Source organism: Suillus discolor, assembly GCF_016758755.1.
Source record: "Suillus discolor strain FC423 chromosome Unknown F5147scaffold_25, whole genome shotgun sequence".
NCBI lineage: Eukaryota > Fungi > Basidiomycota > Agaricomycetes > Boletales > Suillaceae > Suillus > Suillus discolor.
This window is the reverse complement of record NW_024541272.1, coordinates 356,898-374,152: the sequence shown is the minus strand read 5'-3', so window position 1 is coordinate 374,152 and position 17,255 is coordinate 356,898. Positions and strand designations below refer to the sequence as shown.

Sequence of the window (17,255 nt, the reverse complement as noted above, 5' to 3'; positions counted from 1 at the left end):
AGAATCGCAGCTCTCAATACGCATTGTCAACGGGAGCTATTTCATGCTTGTTGGAATATCTTATTGGATCCTGAGTTTCTTCATGCATACCGTCATGGAATCGTCCTTCAGTGTCCAGATGGGATACTCAGAAGGGTCTTTCCAAGAATCTTCACTTATTTGGTGGATTACCCAGATAAGTGCGCTCTTTATCTTCTTCATTTCACATTGACAAGTAATCACCATTCTAGGGTTCTAATAGCAACAATTAAAGATATGGGTTCTTGCCCGTGTCCACGGTGTCTCATGCCGAAGGCCTCATTCAATTTATTGGGCCTCTTCAGCGACATGCGAGATCGCATAGCCAACCTCCGAGCTTACTCTCTTGCGAGGGTGACTGAGGCTTGCAAATTCATCTATGGATCTGGGTATACTGTTAACGGCTCGAAAGTTCAGACAGTCCTTGGAGAAGGATCATGGGTGCCAACTATGGTGAGGACTTCAGAATGAATCATATCAATGTACTGTCTCATTCTCGACCAGAATGTATTTGTAGAAAAACTTGGTCCGTTAGGATTCGATGCTTTTCGCATGCTCGTCGTTGATTTCATGCATGAAATTGAGATAGGCACATGGAAGGCGCTGTTTACACATCTTATTCGCCTACTTTATGCACTTCCTGGTGGTGAAGGTCTTGTTGCACAACTTGATAGCAGGTTCATTTTACCATGACATTTGTCTTTCTAATTATGAAACTGATGCTATTGAGTTTAGATTTCGTGATGTTCCATCATATGGCAATGGTATCATTCGCAGATTTACGAATAACACCTCGGAAATGAAAAAACTTGCAGCACGAGATTTCGAAGACATTTTACAGGTTTATCTTGTTGCTTCTTGTGCTAATATGTGTCGTTAATACCCATCCTAGTGTGCTATACCAGTCTTCGAAGGGCTTTTCCCAAGGGACCATGATGTCATCATACAATCGCTTCTGTATAGATTTGCGCATTGGCATGCCCTTGCGAAACTCCGGATGCACTCCGAAACCACTTTATTGGCTCTGGATGAGACATTCAAAAAACTCTCTCGTCAGTTGCGCAAGTTCAGCGACTTCACGTGTGCTGCCTTTACCATGATGGAGCTACCAAAAGAAAAAGCTGCTCGCGAGCGCAAGATTGCGCGTGAGCACTCAGGTCCCAACAATCCGGACTCTGGAAGTGGTGGTCGAAACACTAAGAAGTTCAATTTAAGCACGTATAAATTTCATGCCATGGGAGATTACGTGTGTTCTATCCGGCTCTTTGGGACAACGGACTCCTTCACCACACAAATCGTACGTGAAATTCTGTCAAACTTTCTTAACTCATCATGATTTTGGGCCAGGGAGAGTTGGCACATAGAGCACTGAAAGTGTTCTATCCGTTAACCAACAAACTAGACACCCCGTCTCAACTTGCTAGGCATGAGTGTCATCGACGTATCCTTCGGCGCGTGGCAGAAACAGGACCCAATTTGTGCATTAGCAAGCAGACACCAACCGACTTGCCTGGAGATCTCAAGGATCATCACTATATACCGACACTTAACTGCAACAATCCTTTATATATTTTCAGATTTCTGCAACAGCATGAAAACGATCCAGCTGTAGCAGTAGGTACTACTCTCTGCATTGTTAATCTTGCTTATGATAAGTTGCAGGAATTCATACCAAAACTCAAGGATCATATACTGTATCGACTTCGAGGGTTAGATGTCAGTCACTGTGATCATACTTTTACCGACAACGAGCGCAATATGGTCATCATCCCAGACAACAAAATATACTCTGTCCAAACAATGCAGGTATGTTGTGTGTATTGCATATTTTGCTAGGATATGATCCTTCAACTTTACAGGTACATTACACGACTTATGACCTATGACGGGGGTACGATACCATCAATCCTAGGACACATCCTGACATCATGGTCCAATCTGGGGAAACGAGGCCTCGTCATCCCTATTGGTATGCCCGTGTTCTGGGCATTTATCACATGGATATATGGCTCAATGCTGGGGGTTCGATGAAGAAACACCAAATGGAAGTTCTTTATGTCAGATGGTTGGCACCCTTGACCGACTACCAGTCAGGGATTCACTGCACTCGACTTCCGCAGGTTGCTTTTGTCGAAGAGTCCGACCGTGATGCATTCGGTTTTCTTGATCCAGGTCAGGTCATCCGAAGCACACATTTAATTCCAGCTTTTGCTTATGGCCGTGGAACAACTTCTCTCTGCCATGGAACGTCATTCGCACGTCAAAATGATGAATCAGACGACTGGGAAGCATACTATGTTGGAATGTAAGCCCCATTCTCCATCTCATACTTACTAGAGCTGTTTATCCCCCAGATTCGTCAATCGTGACATGTTTGTGCGTTATACGCACTACGGAGTCGGCCATCCTGCTGCCGTGCGAGAAATGACAAGAGACTGCGCCAATGCGGAGCTGGCTGACAACTCCCCAGACTCGGATGACGATATGAATGATGAAGAGGAGGTTTGGGAGAGCAATATTCAATGATGCGATGGTGAGGGTGAAGGTGATGAGTGCGAAGACGAAGACGAGTGGGAGTTCGATGAGGATGACCATCTGTCTTTTTGAATAACTTGAGTTGTATACCGATCCCAGTGTTTATGGCTTGCAAATTGGAGCGACGATGAAACTAATGATTCATGGGACCTTGATCCGTGAGTTTAGTATATGACTTTGATGTGCTTCTGAAACATCCATTTGTGCTTCTCTTATTCGAATACAGATCAGGTAGGGGCGAGGTCTTTGCTTCTAATAAAGTCAATGTCAATGACGGAAACTAGTGAAATGACTTCCAGTTCGTCAGCCAATCATACTAATACATAATTATTCCACATGCTCAATTATAATGCTTCACCACGATCCCCTCGATGACCTCCTCCTCAACACCACGTTCTACCCCACTCTTGAGACCAGTCCTCCCATACAACATTGTCCTTTCCTTCCTCCATGTCTCGCACAATGACGAATCGTCATCAAGACACTGTCGCTTTAACACAGGGCTTTCAGCACATGGCAGCAAACGAATGTCGTTGTCTGGCATCGCGAAATAGTATGCACCCAAACGGTCGTAGGCACATTGGTCTGAGGGGGGGGGGGGGGCTGGATGACACAGTGGATCGTAGGCTTGCAGTATCCACCTGTATCGATGACCTGTGGCGGAACATCAGGTTTGAGGTATCACCGTAGCTTCATGAGCATATCAAACCATCGTCAATGTGTCGAACCCATTTCCATTTGCTGTCAGGAGCCATGATTTGCAGGCCCCCAATAGGCTGGCTCCATAGAACGGTGATGCTGCCGATGTCTGCACGATTCAGGAGACAAGTTTGAAGTAAAAGAGGTATCAAGTGTACCTGTGTGTCCCTTCAACCAGACATTCTTTGATTTTTCTTCTTCGTCATTTGAGCACCTGTAGCTTGATGACAGTTCGTAAGTTAAGGAACGGTTGCGAAAAGAAGGGTTTTACTATTTTATGAACCTGACTGCGAATATCTTCATGGATATAGGACTGCATGCATGAGGAGAAAGACTAACCAGAGGTTTCTCCCGTTCGATCAAAATTGTGTTTTTCCACCAAAGTCTCCTCGGGCAGCTCGAGGCTTAACACAATCAAGCTGTATAATGGTGCTCGTAAGCTAAAACATTGAGAAGGGACTTGCAGTAGAACTGACCGAAGGATCGGATGGAGAATCTGATCGAGAATTTGATTATCCGTGTCGACTTTCTGAATAAGAGCAATAAGTTGCACTCATGATGTCATTTGTGGAAACGACGGACCCAGAATTGACGAGGTTTATAACCTGCGTAATACCCGACTTTCTCGATATCGGCGTACATCTTCTTTTCATCTGGAGACACGTTGTTAAAAGGAATGCCAGCTATGTTGAAGATCCTGTCATGCTACAACATTGATTCAGAAACCTTTGAGCATGGGTGACAAGAATGGGCCGTACCTGAGCTTGTGTATAACCATGATTGATAGCGTAGAGAAAGCCATGGGTGCATAGTGCATCTCGAAGCTGCGGATAGAGCTCCCAGGATTGATGACTTATGTAAATGAGTCTGTCATACTCTTAGTAAGCTGTGGGAATTGTTATTCAGTGTTGATTCTTGAATGAGTTGATGAGTAACTCCGAGTGACGGTGTCATCTGACATTCTCCAAGCTTCTGCTTCATGAGTTCATGCAACCCAAGTCACCTGGCCTCCTGCGAGCTTCTGCTCTATTGTGAAATTCGTCCAACCTGGGTCATCTGGCCTCCTGCGAGCTTCTGCTCCATTGTGAAGTTCGTATGCATCTGCATCCCGCTGTAGAGACTCATGCCTCTCCTTGTGCAATATTGCAGTTTTCACCAAGGAGTATACAGCACGAACTTGTAGCATCACTCTGTATGCTTCCTACAGCTATTCCTACATGAGGCGCAGCTTTCCCGTGCATCGCGCAATGTGCGCGGAACTTCCCGCGCTTCACGATGTATATGCGCGCGAGCTTTCCCGCGCTTGAGCGCCCTATAGCGCCAGCCATCCAGAAGCATCCATCCACTGTCCACCAAGTTCCCTAGTGCGTATATTTCCATTTCTCACATTTGCATATCGTTCCATCTTTATTTTTATCATGGACCCTTACTTACATATATCCTTACATACCTTACTCGGTAGCACTTCGGCTCCGCATGACAGCGCTTAGGCGCCATACTTAAGCGCCAGCAGTACATACTATTACTCACTTACTCACCCACCAAGAATGACAGAGGACTGAACCAAAATGATACCCATTTACTACCCAGCAGAGCATAGTTGAAATCTATTCCTTGGCACCTCGCATATAACATCTCTCAGCTTGCATCTCTCACCTCTTGTCAAGTGTCTAATCATCACTTAAGCAAACTCACTCTTACTCTCACTTGTTTCCGCATACACGCGTGCGCATTCCCACACTTCGCGCATTCTCGCGCCTCGCGCTTTCCTGCGCTTCGCATTCACCAACCAGTAGCACCTTCGGCGCCTACTACTAGATCCTTGCTGCACTCGCTTCCCCTTTAGGGTCGAATGCACTTGTCGTCTCAAGTATAGCAGACTAGGCAACGCGCGACCTTACAACATTTATAGATACAGTCAGGAGCATTGTTCGTGCCTCGCAGTATCGTTGAACCTTCACCGCGAACCTCTGCTCCACTGTGAAATTCATCTAACCCAGGTCATCTGGCCTCCCGCGAGCTTCTGCTCCATTGTGAAGTTTGTATGCATCTGCATCCCACAAGCCTCTGCTCCACTGTGAAGTTCATGTAACCCGGGTCATCTGGCCCCCCGTGAGCTTCTGCTTCATTGTGAAGTTCATGTAACCCAGGTCATCCGATGGCCTTCCACAAGCTTCTTCTCCATCTTGGACTTCATCTCACTTAGGTCTTCCAAGTGCGCGAGCTTCCGGCCTGAGACGGTGTGTTACTCAATATCGTAGTCCACTATGTCTCTTGACAAATCGTTCACATCAGGTACTATCAGTTTGTGGGATGTGCTGTCATGCAATTCAAGGTTCTTTGTACGGTTCAGCACAGCTGTTACTTGTGCAGGTGGTAGTATTCTCGTAGTCGATCTTTTCATCAAGGCAACAGGTGTCGATGCATCAGGGTAAGTTTTTGTATTAATTCATGATTCTGATCATGTATACTGTTTACAGACTTCCCCGCAAATACCGTATGACTCTGCCTATTTCGCTGTTACAAACGGTCACACAAGCATCGTTTGCATCCTTCTTATGCATGGCACCCATCCTGATGGTCCAGGTAAGCATGGTATCACCCCTGAAATAATTGCCCGTTCGAACAGTTTGATTAAGTGTGTTGATATCCATGCAAGCCGGATGCTTGCACGTTCATTTCAAATGCTCTATCGACCATGCTCTCACCTATGGTTTCTGTTGATTTCAGGCAGATGATGTCAGATTCACTGTTCGCCGGCATCGCGCGAACTCTACTGGCCACTACAATCCTCAATTATAATGGTTCAAGGACTTACTGTGGTTTTTTAAAACTTTTCCCAGGATGCTGTTCTTCGTGGGGAGAACCCTCTGCCTGCTGCCAAAGAGGCACTATCGATCCTTGATGGCAACGATAATTTGGTACTTATGTCTTTCCTGCTGTCCTGAATTTTGCTCACAAGTTTGGGTAGATTCATCCTAACCAATTTATACAATGTAAAGTCTACTGTATACAACTATGCTGACGTGCCAGTCTTGGTTCCTAGAGGCAAGGATGATACCCTTCGGAGGGTCGCGGGGGGGTACATAACTCTTGTACCTTCTAAATCCTATTAATAGCACCTCGCTGACTGTAGCTACAGATTCCAGAGTCTATCCTACCCTCGGTATTCTCGCTTGGAATTCATCATAAGTTATTTGCCTACCTCATTGTTTTGACTCGACTTTGTCATTTTCCCAGTTAATTGCCTTCCCACAACCTCACGAAAAGCAAGAGTACCTGTCAAGGTAAAATTTTCACTTGTTCAAGCGAACAGCTTATAGAAATATGATGACAGAGCCTCAAACACCCGATGTGGCGCCTTTTAAGATTCTAGAAATCGGGCTTTTGACACGCAAATCATGTGCGATGTGGTCCAGGGTATAGTTGGGGGATATAGACTAATTATATATGAAAGCCTGTCGACCTAATATTTTATGAACACGAATCAATATGGCAGTTGGATTTCTCGGAGGCTTCTCCGAGTTGCAATTAGTATTATGGACCAAGGAGCATTTGATGATGGGTTAGTATGTCAGCGACCTCTCAGAGATGCTGGTACAATTAATGTAATTAGGACTAACGACCACGCATAAAAAATTTCTTCTGAACAGTGCGAGCAAATTCTTGGTTGCAGTATGTTGTTTTGATTATGTAATAAAATTCTTGATGTTTTCACTGAGACCGAACAAACCATGATCCAGATGACCGGAGTGAGGTCTAACATCTCCGTGTTATGTCGTCGTCCTCGAATGCTGGCTGCGCTGCTACAACGTTTTCTTGAGGTCTAGTAATCAACGAACATCCTCAAAACTTTCTTGGGGACTTAACCGACCACTCATGTTGCACTCGGTTAGCAATTTAGTCATAAAACTCGAGTTTGAGTCAATATAAGAGCCTATGCCGCCTTGTGTCGACTTGGATCGGCATTGGACTCGTATCCTGCCAAATCCATAGGTATCCCACACACATGTTCCTTGACACTCCACTTACCTTCCGAGAGTTCTGCGCACTCATCCGAGTCATCCGAAGGTCGTCCGTCTGTTCCCGAGGCCTGTATACAGTTCCGATCCTCCTTACCATGTTCCGTCCGTGTCCATTTGACTTCGCTGGTGCGTTTTTCACTTGGTTATCTGTTATTGATTATGTCTAGGGGCACATATGTTGTCGGCCCGTCGATTATACGCATAACTACACGCCTTGCGCCTTATTACATGCATATCTCTGTAGCGGCTCGCCTCGAGTCTTATGACATTTCGGATGTCTTATCTCGCTACTAGTTTTGCCTACGCAGTTTCCGGACTTTCACGCTATAGGATATAATCTGCCTCGCTAGCTACTCGCACTTCACTTCACTTTCCCTGCTACGAGTCATAGTTAGTAGAGTCACTTTCGGATAGTTGTACTTCGCGCAATCGATCTTTTGTTCATTCGGAACGATTGTTTGGCCTGACTGCTGCCATTTCGCTACTCGCTGTCTCTAAGTTCTTTCCGATAGACTTTGCTTAGTTTTACTTCGTGAGTCTTATACATCGATACACCCGCCGTACTCCTCTCGGAACACTCACTGTTCATCGGAAGCTCTTCGGACACCTCGCGCAACCTCGGACCTTCGTTTCTTGACGTCGGACCGTCTTCGGACCACTTTCGGACCACTTCGGACGCATCCTCGGAACATTGAGCGTGCTCTTGGTAACTTTCCTTTCTCTCATCCTTGATCTTAACAAGATATCCCTTGCTTTATAACAAGGAGCATTTCTATAGGCAGTCTCTTTGGGATGAACATCTCACTCGCACTCTGAGTCTTAAGGTAACACTTTTGTAGCGCCCACATAGAATCTACTCTTTACACTGGGTGTGTGCATTTTGCTCAATAGTACTACAATCATTGACCTTCTAGTAGTAGAGAAACCTTCCAAGTTTCAGTTTGTCGACCCATCGAAGGGTCGTCACAAACAACACCAGAATGCTCTCAAACTTGACCGGTTTGTTTATCACAGCTTCGATGGTCCCCATGCAGGTGAGCTTTCTATCTACAAGTTTCAACGATGGCGTTGATTTCTTTGCAGGCCCCGCTGTCAATGACAGGATGACGGTGTCCACTTCATCCCGTGCCAAGGACAAGCCTGAGGTCGAGCATCCCGCGAAACGTAGCTCAGAACCATTGGTCAACGTTGACTTGTGTTGTCATTGTCATTGTCATGCCAAGTCCCACTCAGAGGCAGTTGGCGCAATGGCTGTGGCTGCAGCTGTTCCAACGTCAACCGTGATGGAATCAGACCCAGATTTGATGGACTTTATCAACTGGCCAGAGGAGCACTAGTTATTTGTTCATTCTCGGGCGACTACTCATCTAAGGCTCGCGAGTCTTCCTTCTTTTTTCACTCGTTTGGTAGTCTCCCAATCTGTTTATAGTAAATACCTCATTTGGTTAGTCACTTGTTTCCGCCGTAGGACTTTCAGTAGACTTAGTTTGTTCTTCCGTGAAGTCCCTTCGACCAGAACCATCATGCAACCTCATGATAGTTTACTACATTGCCCACATGTACCAGCTGCTTTATATAACCGATCGCGCATTTATCAGTGGCTGTGAGGTATCTGGTACTACAAGTCACGGTCCCAACTTCGAATTCTTTGGCCTTGATGAACCGGGCTGCATGCCAGTGCACTGTCGATGAGTAGCACATGTTCAAGGGAAAGAAACTTTGAAGCCTGAAGCTACCAAGGCTATAACCTTGTTTGAGCGGAGAGGTACAGAAGGAAAGAGGACACGATATAGTGCTCTTATCATCATCCTACTAGGCTAATGTATCATACCTCGCTCTTTTACTCATTCCCTTCACCTCATACTCCTCTCTCACGCTGATCCTCGCTATGTCCACCACATCTCCCAACTTGACTGGTCATTCTCACTCTTCCAAGTCCGGGTCTGAGTCTGGCGAATTAGTACTACTACCTCCCAAAGAATCTCAACCTCCTATACACATGAATCCCTCTCAGACCATCCCTATTCATTTATTGTACTTACCATGCTCCAATAGTGCATGCATCTCTATATATCATCATCCTACTGCATCATACTCCAGTAGTCCATACATTTCTATATCAGTACCTCAGTCTGCGCGGCATTTGCCAAATCACTATATTGAGTATATCACAATTTATCTTGTGACAATACCTATGTCACACTAGTGACATCGAACAGTCATGTCGACTCTGACTCTGGCTAACACTAGCCATGCCTGCCATACTCCCCACAGACACTATGAAACTAAAACCAACACCACTCTACAGGGAACACCTCAGACTATGACTTGGAAGCCAAAGACTGAAAATGGCCACCCCAATCATTATCTGGTGAAATCAGCCACCCCAGTTTTCAGACCGCTGGGTATTGGAACTGAGTCTACAACAATCACCTCCGAGTCAAAGACATCCTTACCACTTGGCATCCGTGAGACTGAAAAGAACAAGATCCTCAAGCTACCACAAGCTTCTGCTGTGGCTATGGTCCCGGCAAATCCTTTGTTTGACCATGATCATGATAACGACCTGCATCGTTCGAATCATCACCTTACCTCAAGTATGTTGTATGAGAATCAATAGTTAACTATTCTGATCGATATTTGAAGACGGGCGAAGGATACTGAAAGAAATAATCAAAGGGAATTCGCAGACTGGCCATGTCATGGTGTGTGTGATAGTATTCTGAACTAATTCAAGGCCGAAACTCCCATGCTTACTAAATCTCACAGGAATTTCACAGTGTTGAGGCGCGGGAATACAATATGTTACAAAGCATGCTGGAAGAGAGGGGCCGAGTAAAGCCCAGGCACGTTCATTATTCCGTTTCTGGTGATGTACTAACTGGGAAGTTAAAGGCTGACTTACGACTATATTGAGCGCGTCCTCCTTGTCGACATGCCTAATACCATCCATGAAGCGCCATTTAGCAAACTCAAGGACTCCTTTGTTTCTACATTGAAACTTCTTTCTTACAATCACAAACTCATTTGCTCAGACGTCAACATGAACTTAGTGTCAGAGATCCCGGGTAGATCAGTCACACCTGATATGTCCATCACGATGATGAAAGCGAAAGGGCTCGTCAATGAGCTGTTGCTTCCGCTTATCAGAGAGTGCGCATGCTCAATCACTGTGGCCAGCACCTTGGACAGAATGGGGAGAATTATCGGGGCTAATCCGGAGGTTGCTGTGGCCATCTTAGCGATAGTTCGTGAGGTGAAGCCGTACCAGAGTCCGCGGGAAGGCTCCATCGCGTCAGAGACTCTCTCAACTTCAGAGAGACCCATGCCTCGCAACCAATTCGTCACTGAGGAAGTCCCACTCGGCGAACCTGTCAAGATCGCAGGTTATGATTGGTGTTATCTCAGCTCGGTGGAGTATATGGTGTGGATAAAGCCAGATGGTGAAGCACAGATAAATCTTGATGATCATGATGATGAACATATGGCACGTGGCGTACATTTTTCCTCCATATCAAACAATCAAAGTTGCTGACTCGAAAGTCTCTGATCATATACAGATGTTGTTCCCTGAGATCAGCATGGACGCCGTCATGAATATGATCCAACGAGGGTTGGAAAAGGCCAAAGACATGTTTGTCGATTTCACTCAACGGCTCGATGAGACCGTCGACGTCACACCCCTTGAAGAAGCTCAAGTAACTTTTTCAATCGATTGGGATGATGCTGTCTCATCATTGAATGGTGCGGTACAATCAACCTCTTACGCTCGATACGTAGCTTGGCACAACAATATCAAAGTCGAAACCGAGCCCCAGGAGATTAAAGCCGGAAAATGTACACGGGATCCCTCGTATTCCCCATCTCTCTCCGAGTCTTTGGGATCAGATGACGCTGACTTTCAAGAATCGTCTACCATTTCTCGTGGACATCCCAAGCGCAAGCAGCGTCCCGTCTCTCAGCCTCCTCCTCGCAAGTCTGAATTCAATATTCGGAAACACCGCATTTACTAGCGGCTGTGCTTTATGAATGGTACTACTAGTAGCGTACATTCAAATCATGTTCTACCAACTTCTCGTCTGCCAATTCCACTTAGTCTATCTCATTCATACATTGTTCATCCCACACATACAATCAACTCGCTGTCTACACTCGGTCTCTCTTGACACACGGCGTCCGGTAAAACTACACTCAATTTCATCTGTGTTTCGTATCAATTCTATAGTACTCTGCGATTCCCTTTCATGCGTGAAAGACCTTGAAAGCTCAAACCTAGAACAGTCAACAATGTTCGGAGGTGTCTGCTCTTGTTTCTTTCCTGCGGTGATGGCGGAACATCACAATTTTCAAACGAGGTTGAATGTTATTCAACATGCATTAACAATGGCCAAAGGTAGTTCTTACTAGAAGGTCCTGGATAACATTTTAACTTAGGACACGAACTATGCGAAATAAGAAATTTCGAAGAGGTTGATAGGAATGTGCCGTTAGCTCGCACTGTATTTGTGGCTGCCATCCAATAATTTCATTGTAAAGCAGCACACGAATGCACACCTATTGACCTGTGCCACAGTGAGTGTGCTTTGGAATGTCTTGGATGGCATTGCAATTTGACACCCAAGTTATTGCAACCGAGGATGCTCAACAATGTCAACGGGAATACACACCCATCCCTTGCTGCCTGCGGTGGTGATGTCTCATGATTTTGTCACGAATTAACACATGAATCTACCCTTGCTAGCCCGTACTAAAACAACTGTCCTTGGGAAAGTCTTGAATAGCATTCTAATATGAAGCACAAATGATGTCAAGTGAGATTGTCCAACGACAACGACAAGAGGGCGCTCGCATCCCTTGCTGCTTGCATTGATGATATCTCATGACTTTGACACGAACTCCTCTTGCCGGTCTATAGTGGTAGGTATACATGACTAGCTACGAACAAATCAAATTTCTCGTAGTATACAAGGTCATGTTTGGCAGTAAAATAATTCAGCCCTCATGTAATTCGCACGGCTACAATATCAAGGACTCAGGTGTTCACTGATGATAGTGTCAGATTTAAGCATAAAGGTGTCTGATTAGACACAGACCTTTATGCTTAAACTGTCTAGTTCCCTGATGTTTGTATCTTGATGCTTAAAGGCTTCTTCCACATGCCTGCTTTATGCTTCAAGCTTCTCATGTCTGCGATGATGCTTAAAGCTTCTCGTCATGCATAAAATCCCTTTTTTGGTAGGATAAAACGGCCCTTTCCCCCTTTGCGGCTTCTCCCTGCCCTTTGCAGCTTCTTCCTTCCCCTTTGCAGCTTCTCTCCCCCCGATGTGTTCCAATAATAGCTTTCCTGACTCTTGTCAGATCCAAACGTTCAGGCACCTATACGCCGATGCATGGGAACCCTACTGTACAGTTAATGAGTGCGTGCATGGTTAGCGAGTGGTGATCCATAGTTGTGATAGTCTGTGTCGTCCTGCCCTACCTCTTTTTACTATGTCATTGTATATAATGTATGAAATGATATTTTCATCATCACAATAACTGCAGAAAGCTCGAAAAGATGTGATCTTGCCCGCATTCATTTGTCCCGAAGTGCTGGTACAGCGAGTGTCCCATTTAAGTCCAACTGTTATGGTGAGTGACCTCACGTGAAGCTTCAACTTTTAACCAATTTCAATGTTCATTCATTTGCATCAACAGATTGTTAGCAACACTTCTTCATAAACGAAGATGTTATGAAAGGTCTGTGTCATTTGTATCATTCTGCACATCTAATTCTCAAAATGCTTGTTTGTCCTAGGCACAAGTCTATCTGAGCTCAAGCGCACCGCCGCTTGTTCTTGCTCATTTGCGCTTGTTCTCACTTGTTCGAAGTTGTTCGTGCTCGTTTACACTTGTTTGCGCTCATGTGGACTCAACTCTGGGTGGGGCACTGATATGTTTGTTGGACAAGGTATGTGTTTTGTTTCCAACATCACGCGTGTGGCTCACTTCAACCTGTCTGCACATGTCTGCACTCGCCTGTGCCTCCACTCCTCCTTCTAGTGCCATCCACATATGTTCGAGTCACGTCAGCATTCACTGATGTGTGCTGGACATATGTGCAAAGCACTGGCGGCTGACCCCCGTACCTGCAGTTACCGTCGCCTGTCGCCCCATAGAATATTCATGCTTACATATTAACCTGTTTTGATGGCTTCTGTTTGATGTATGAGAAGAGTAGGACACTGACAAGATCAGGAACACAGATCCAGAACACTGCTCGAGATCCGGGCAAGATTGGGCAAGATCTGGGCAAGATTAGGTAGTGCAAGGCCTGATGTCAGCGCGGTCTGTATGGTGATGCTTGATCAAACACTATCACGCTGTAGTACAGTTATCTCGGCGGTGATGCTTAATATCGAGGATTAGATGCATTTTTGCATAAAGGTGTGTGTCTAATCAGACAGTTTTATGCTTAAGCCCAGCAAGTACAGGTGTCCTCAGAACTTTTGACTGTCTGTTTTAAATGTATAGTTTCACTCTGTCCGAGAATTTATGACTACTTCATACAGAATTGCTTGTTCCCTCATGGAAGTGACGATTTGCACCCTGGTCGAGCGGGAATCAATGATTTGCTACTGCAGGTTTTCAATCATCTGCTCTGACCATCTCATGTAAGAGGAAGACGACTACAATGTCAGTACATTCTACTACTTCTTACATTCTCCAATGATAGTCTGCTTTATATTGATGGGGAATCCGTGGGAAGAAGTGATACCTTGCCACACTAGCCAAGGTGTGTTCATCCAGCGAGCAACAATCAACCTATGTCCTGCTTTAACTTCCTACGCAATCTTCTGCGAGTTTCTAACGACTGACAGCTGGAGTCCACTTGTACTACTTCCCAAGAGTTTATAGCTTGGCACGAATGCTGTATCTTTATGGTTTAGTATCTTGGTTCGGGGCTCAATGACGGTTAGTCATGGCTTGCCTTGAAATATCATTTACCATTTAATAAGCATCCTATATGTTGTATCACCCATCAATACAATCGGTACTATTGCATAGCAGCTGATATGTGTTCGCCAAGCACAGGAGAGTCTATGTATGCCTTACTTCAAATCTTCATGCGACCTTTTGTGAGTTGCAACATGTCCCAAGGCGGCCGCTGCATCGCGCAGACGCTGTACCTTTATGGTGCAGTACCTTGGCGCGAGAGTCGTAAGCAGTGAGTAATGGTTCACCTGTATACCTTGCTTAACATTCAACGGGCATCATAGATATTGCGCCACACATTAGCATCATCGCGTAGTTTTGCACCATAGGATAGGAATTTTATATGCGTCCATTTGCGACCTCGGTGGTCTAGCTCCTCCATCCAACGACAAAGTTCTTATTGGGCAACATTAGGTATTGTAGCGACGTCGCTCCGCCTTACTTTTGCAGTTGCTCACCTATCTATAGACCGAGATGATATCCTGACTTTTCCATCTCCCATAAACAGGGCCCTCAGTTTGATGTATTCCAAAATGGCTATCATCTCCGAGCCTCCTTGTAATTATAGACATGTGCATAGAAGGCTCAAGTATTCTGACTTTTCTCAATGTTATGAGCGGAGTCGTCCTTTTGACATATTTTACATTTGCTGTCTCAATGCTGATTGTGCGACGTGATGATCATGAGGGACATATATGAGAGGTATCCCAGGTCTCTGATCACTTATCACAGGCTTTGCTATCATATAGGCATCTAATCAATAGAAACACCCCTTTACATTATATCTCAAATTTCCGCCCTATATCTAGCTGATCCTTGACATGAAACACATATTTGAATGTACTACTAATGATATATGAACAGGTTGGATCATAGATGCAAGGGTAAGATGCTGAAAAATGTCAAAAATGTCAAAAATGCGATTTTCTATATTTTTGTTCCTGTAGAAGGATCCTATGTGTGTCCTGGGCTAGCTATATAATACATTTACTCCAAATATACATAGAAATATATTCCCTGCCTCAATTAAGGTCCAGTCCTACAGGAAAAAGTTTCACAAGGGGTAAACCACCAGGAGAGGATGGATGCACTGCACAACAAGATCTTTCCTTGTGGTCCTGAGCTCCTGATACATTTTTCCTACTATTTAATAGATGTTGGGGACAATTCTTTCAAGTTCATATAGCTAGAAACCAAAAAATGCGAACCTATTTTGTGTTTTCCCATACATACACTATACCTATTGATGTAGGGCACTTTAGAGGGTCAAATAAAGATGGGAATACATTCATATATATTACTAAACATGTTCTGAATGCCCCAGAACACTTCCCTGCCAAAGGGGAAAAAGTGCGAAAGTGTTCTATATCCTACCATATGTTGAATTGCCCCTGGAGGAGGAGCAGGCATACAAATGAGCAAAAAAAGTGGTCTATTATATTATGTTATACATATATATACTAATATACTACTTATATATGAAGGGGGACCTATTGTGGTGTAGTGGTGAAGCTGCAGTGAGGTGGGAAGGGTGTGGGAATAATTAATATTGTGGAGATTCCCAAAATGGGCGATGTTTTTGGTGTTGTGGGGTAATTCCCACGGTAGGTGGCCAAAAATGCGGTGTGGGGAAGGCCCTGATATGAGGAGCAATCTATTTTAAGTGTTGTGGAGAAATTCCCACAGTAGGTGGCTAAAAATGCGGTGGGCAATGCATGAGTAATGCATGAGCTGAGGGAATAATGCATCAGTGATGCACAGTACTTGGTGGGCTTAGGATTGTAGTGATGATGCATCATATTAGTGCTACAATTATAAGGATTTGATGCATAAATATGACAGGAACCTGTGGGCTTTGAATGCCTGCCAGAAATGAGATCTTTGTAGAGTTATTCACGTATGACGAACCTGAACCAGCAACTTGCTTTTAAAGAGACCCTCCTCGAAATTATTCTGATCGGCGGTATATCCAGCATATAGGAATGCTGGCCAGGACATTTCAGTCACGACATGGCCATCTACGCGATCCCTAATTCCAGCTCTGACACTAGTGAACAGTTAGTGTCTCAAGAGATTCTGAGTGGAGTTGATTATGTTGGATTATTCCAGTCTAACTCTGATGGGCAGAGTAGTCTGCCGCATGTGTCGTTGGTAAATCCACGGCAGAATTTATCTTTGGGGTCGACTGGAGGATCGGGCTTGAAGTCGTGGTTGACCCATTCAGGGACGAGACTCTTCAGTTTTGAGGTGTCGTCTCCTCGAGCACCATCGGCCCCCTGTCTAAGCTGGATAGCGATTGAGCACAAGGCGAATTGTTGACACTAGCAAAGCTCACCATTTTCAACATGTGTGTGTAATCATCGTACTCCATGTCCGAGGCCTTTCGGTGAAACCATGGGAGGACATTGTTAAGGACTATGTATCCGAGTTGCAAATGATCCTGACTGTCAACAAACCTGTAAGTGACTCTCGTGAGGCGGAAGAAGTAAAATATTGACTCCACAGTGACGTTGTCGTCATCGTCGTTATTGCACCGCCTATCATTCTCGCTTATTAAGTCCTCGATGCTGTCAAATAATGTAACTATCCGTCTGATAGCTCATCCTTGGGACATCATATAGTTTGTTTCCCTGACAATAGTGAGCGTACAGCATAGAGGCTACTAGCAATAGAGTTCGTACCTTTTTTTCACCGCCTGCCCCGCCTCAAGCACCTGTAACTTCTCCTCCAAATCGGCAATCCTCCGTTGCTGTCGAGCATTCTCAGATGTCGGCACTGCTATGGACGATGCTGCGGCAGGCTGGGGGGCCTGGGATGATGCTGTGGCAGGCTGAGGGGTCTGAGACAGTGCACCAGGCCGCACGTTGTCCTCCGCCTGGGACATGAGCTTTAAGAGCAAGAAGGAAAAAGAGGAATAAGGGAGAACGTAGGAGACTAGGGATGAGTTGGACTTCGTGCAGTTTCCGCTTTATTTAATGCTTATCCAGGATCGGCGCTCAGAAA

General features: G+C 45.1%; 4 protein-coding genes across 4 annotated transcripts; 2 read left to right on the top strand and 2 right to left on the bottom strand.

Annotated features, from left to right (window-relative positions):
- Positions 1-2,893: 2,893 nt before the first annotated feature.
- On the bottom strand, positions 2,894-4,091 carry F5147DRAFT_576223 (uncharacterized protein; the record flags this gene model as incomplete). Its single annotated transcript, XM_041431305.1, has 7 exons — positions 2,894-3,207; positions 3,263-3,361; positions 3,411-3,472; positions 3,524-3,539; positions 3,592-3,781; positions 3,835-3,957; positions 4,011-4,091. Coding segments are annotated over 7 exons (885 nt in total), but the record flags the coding sequence as incomplete, so codon positions are not given.
- A 1,428-nt stretch (positions 4,092-5,519) lies between these two features.
- On the top strand, positions 5,520-8,614 carry F5147DRAFT_773332 (uncharacterized protein; the record flags this gene model as incomplete). The annotated part of the gene is made up of 6 exons (XM_041441454.1): positions 5,520-5,683; positions 5,733-5,838; positions 6,096-6,173; positions 6,224-6,248; positions 8,195-8,311; positions 8,361-8,614. 6 exons carry the CDS (start codon positions 5,520-5,522, stop codon positions 8,612-8,614), a joined length of 744 nt encoding a protein of 247 aa, XP_041293240.1.
- An 884-nt stretch (positions 8,615-9,498) lies between these two features.
- Positions 9,499-11,290, top strand: F5147DRAFT_773331 (uncharacterized protein; the record flags this gene model as incomplete). The annotated part of the gene is made up of 5 exons (XM_041441453.1): positions 9,499-9,874; positions 9,924-9,982; positions 10,047-10,151; positions 10,195-10,773; positions 10,838-11,290. The coding sequence occupies 5 exons, from the start codon at positions 9,499-9,501 to the stop codon at positions 11,288-11,290; spliced, it is 1,572 nt and encodes a 523-aa protein (XP_041293239.1).
- A 4,774-nt stretch (positions 11,291-16,064) lies between these two features.
- Positions 16,065-17,136, bottom strand: F5147DRAFT_773330 (uncharacterized protein; the record flags this gene model as incomplete). Its single annotated transcript, XM_041441452.1, has 5 exons — positions 16,065-16,115; positions 16,161-16,299; positions 16,368-16,537; positions 16,588-16,819; positions 16,934-17,136. The coding sequence occupies 5 exons, from the start codon at positions 17,134-17,136 to the stop codon at positions 16,065-16,067; spliced, it is 795 nt and encodes a 264-aa protein (XP_041293238.1).
- Between the last annotated feature and the right edge of the window lie 119 nt (positions 17,137-17,255).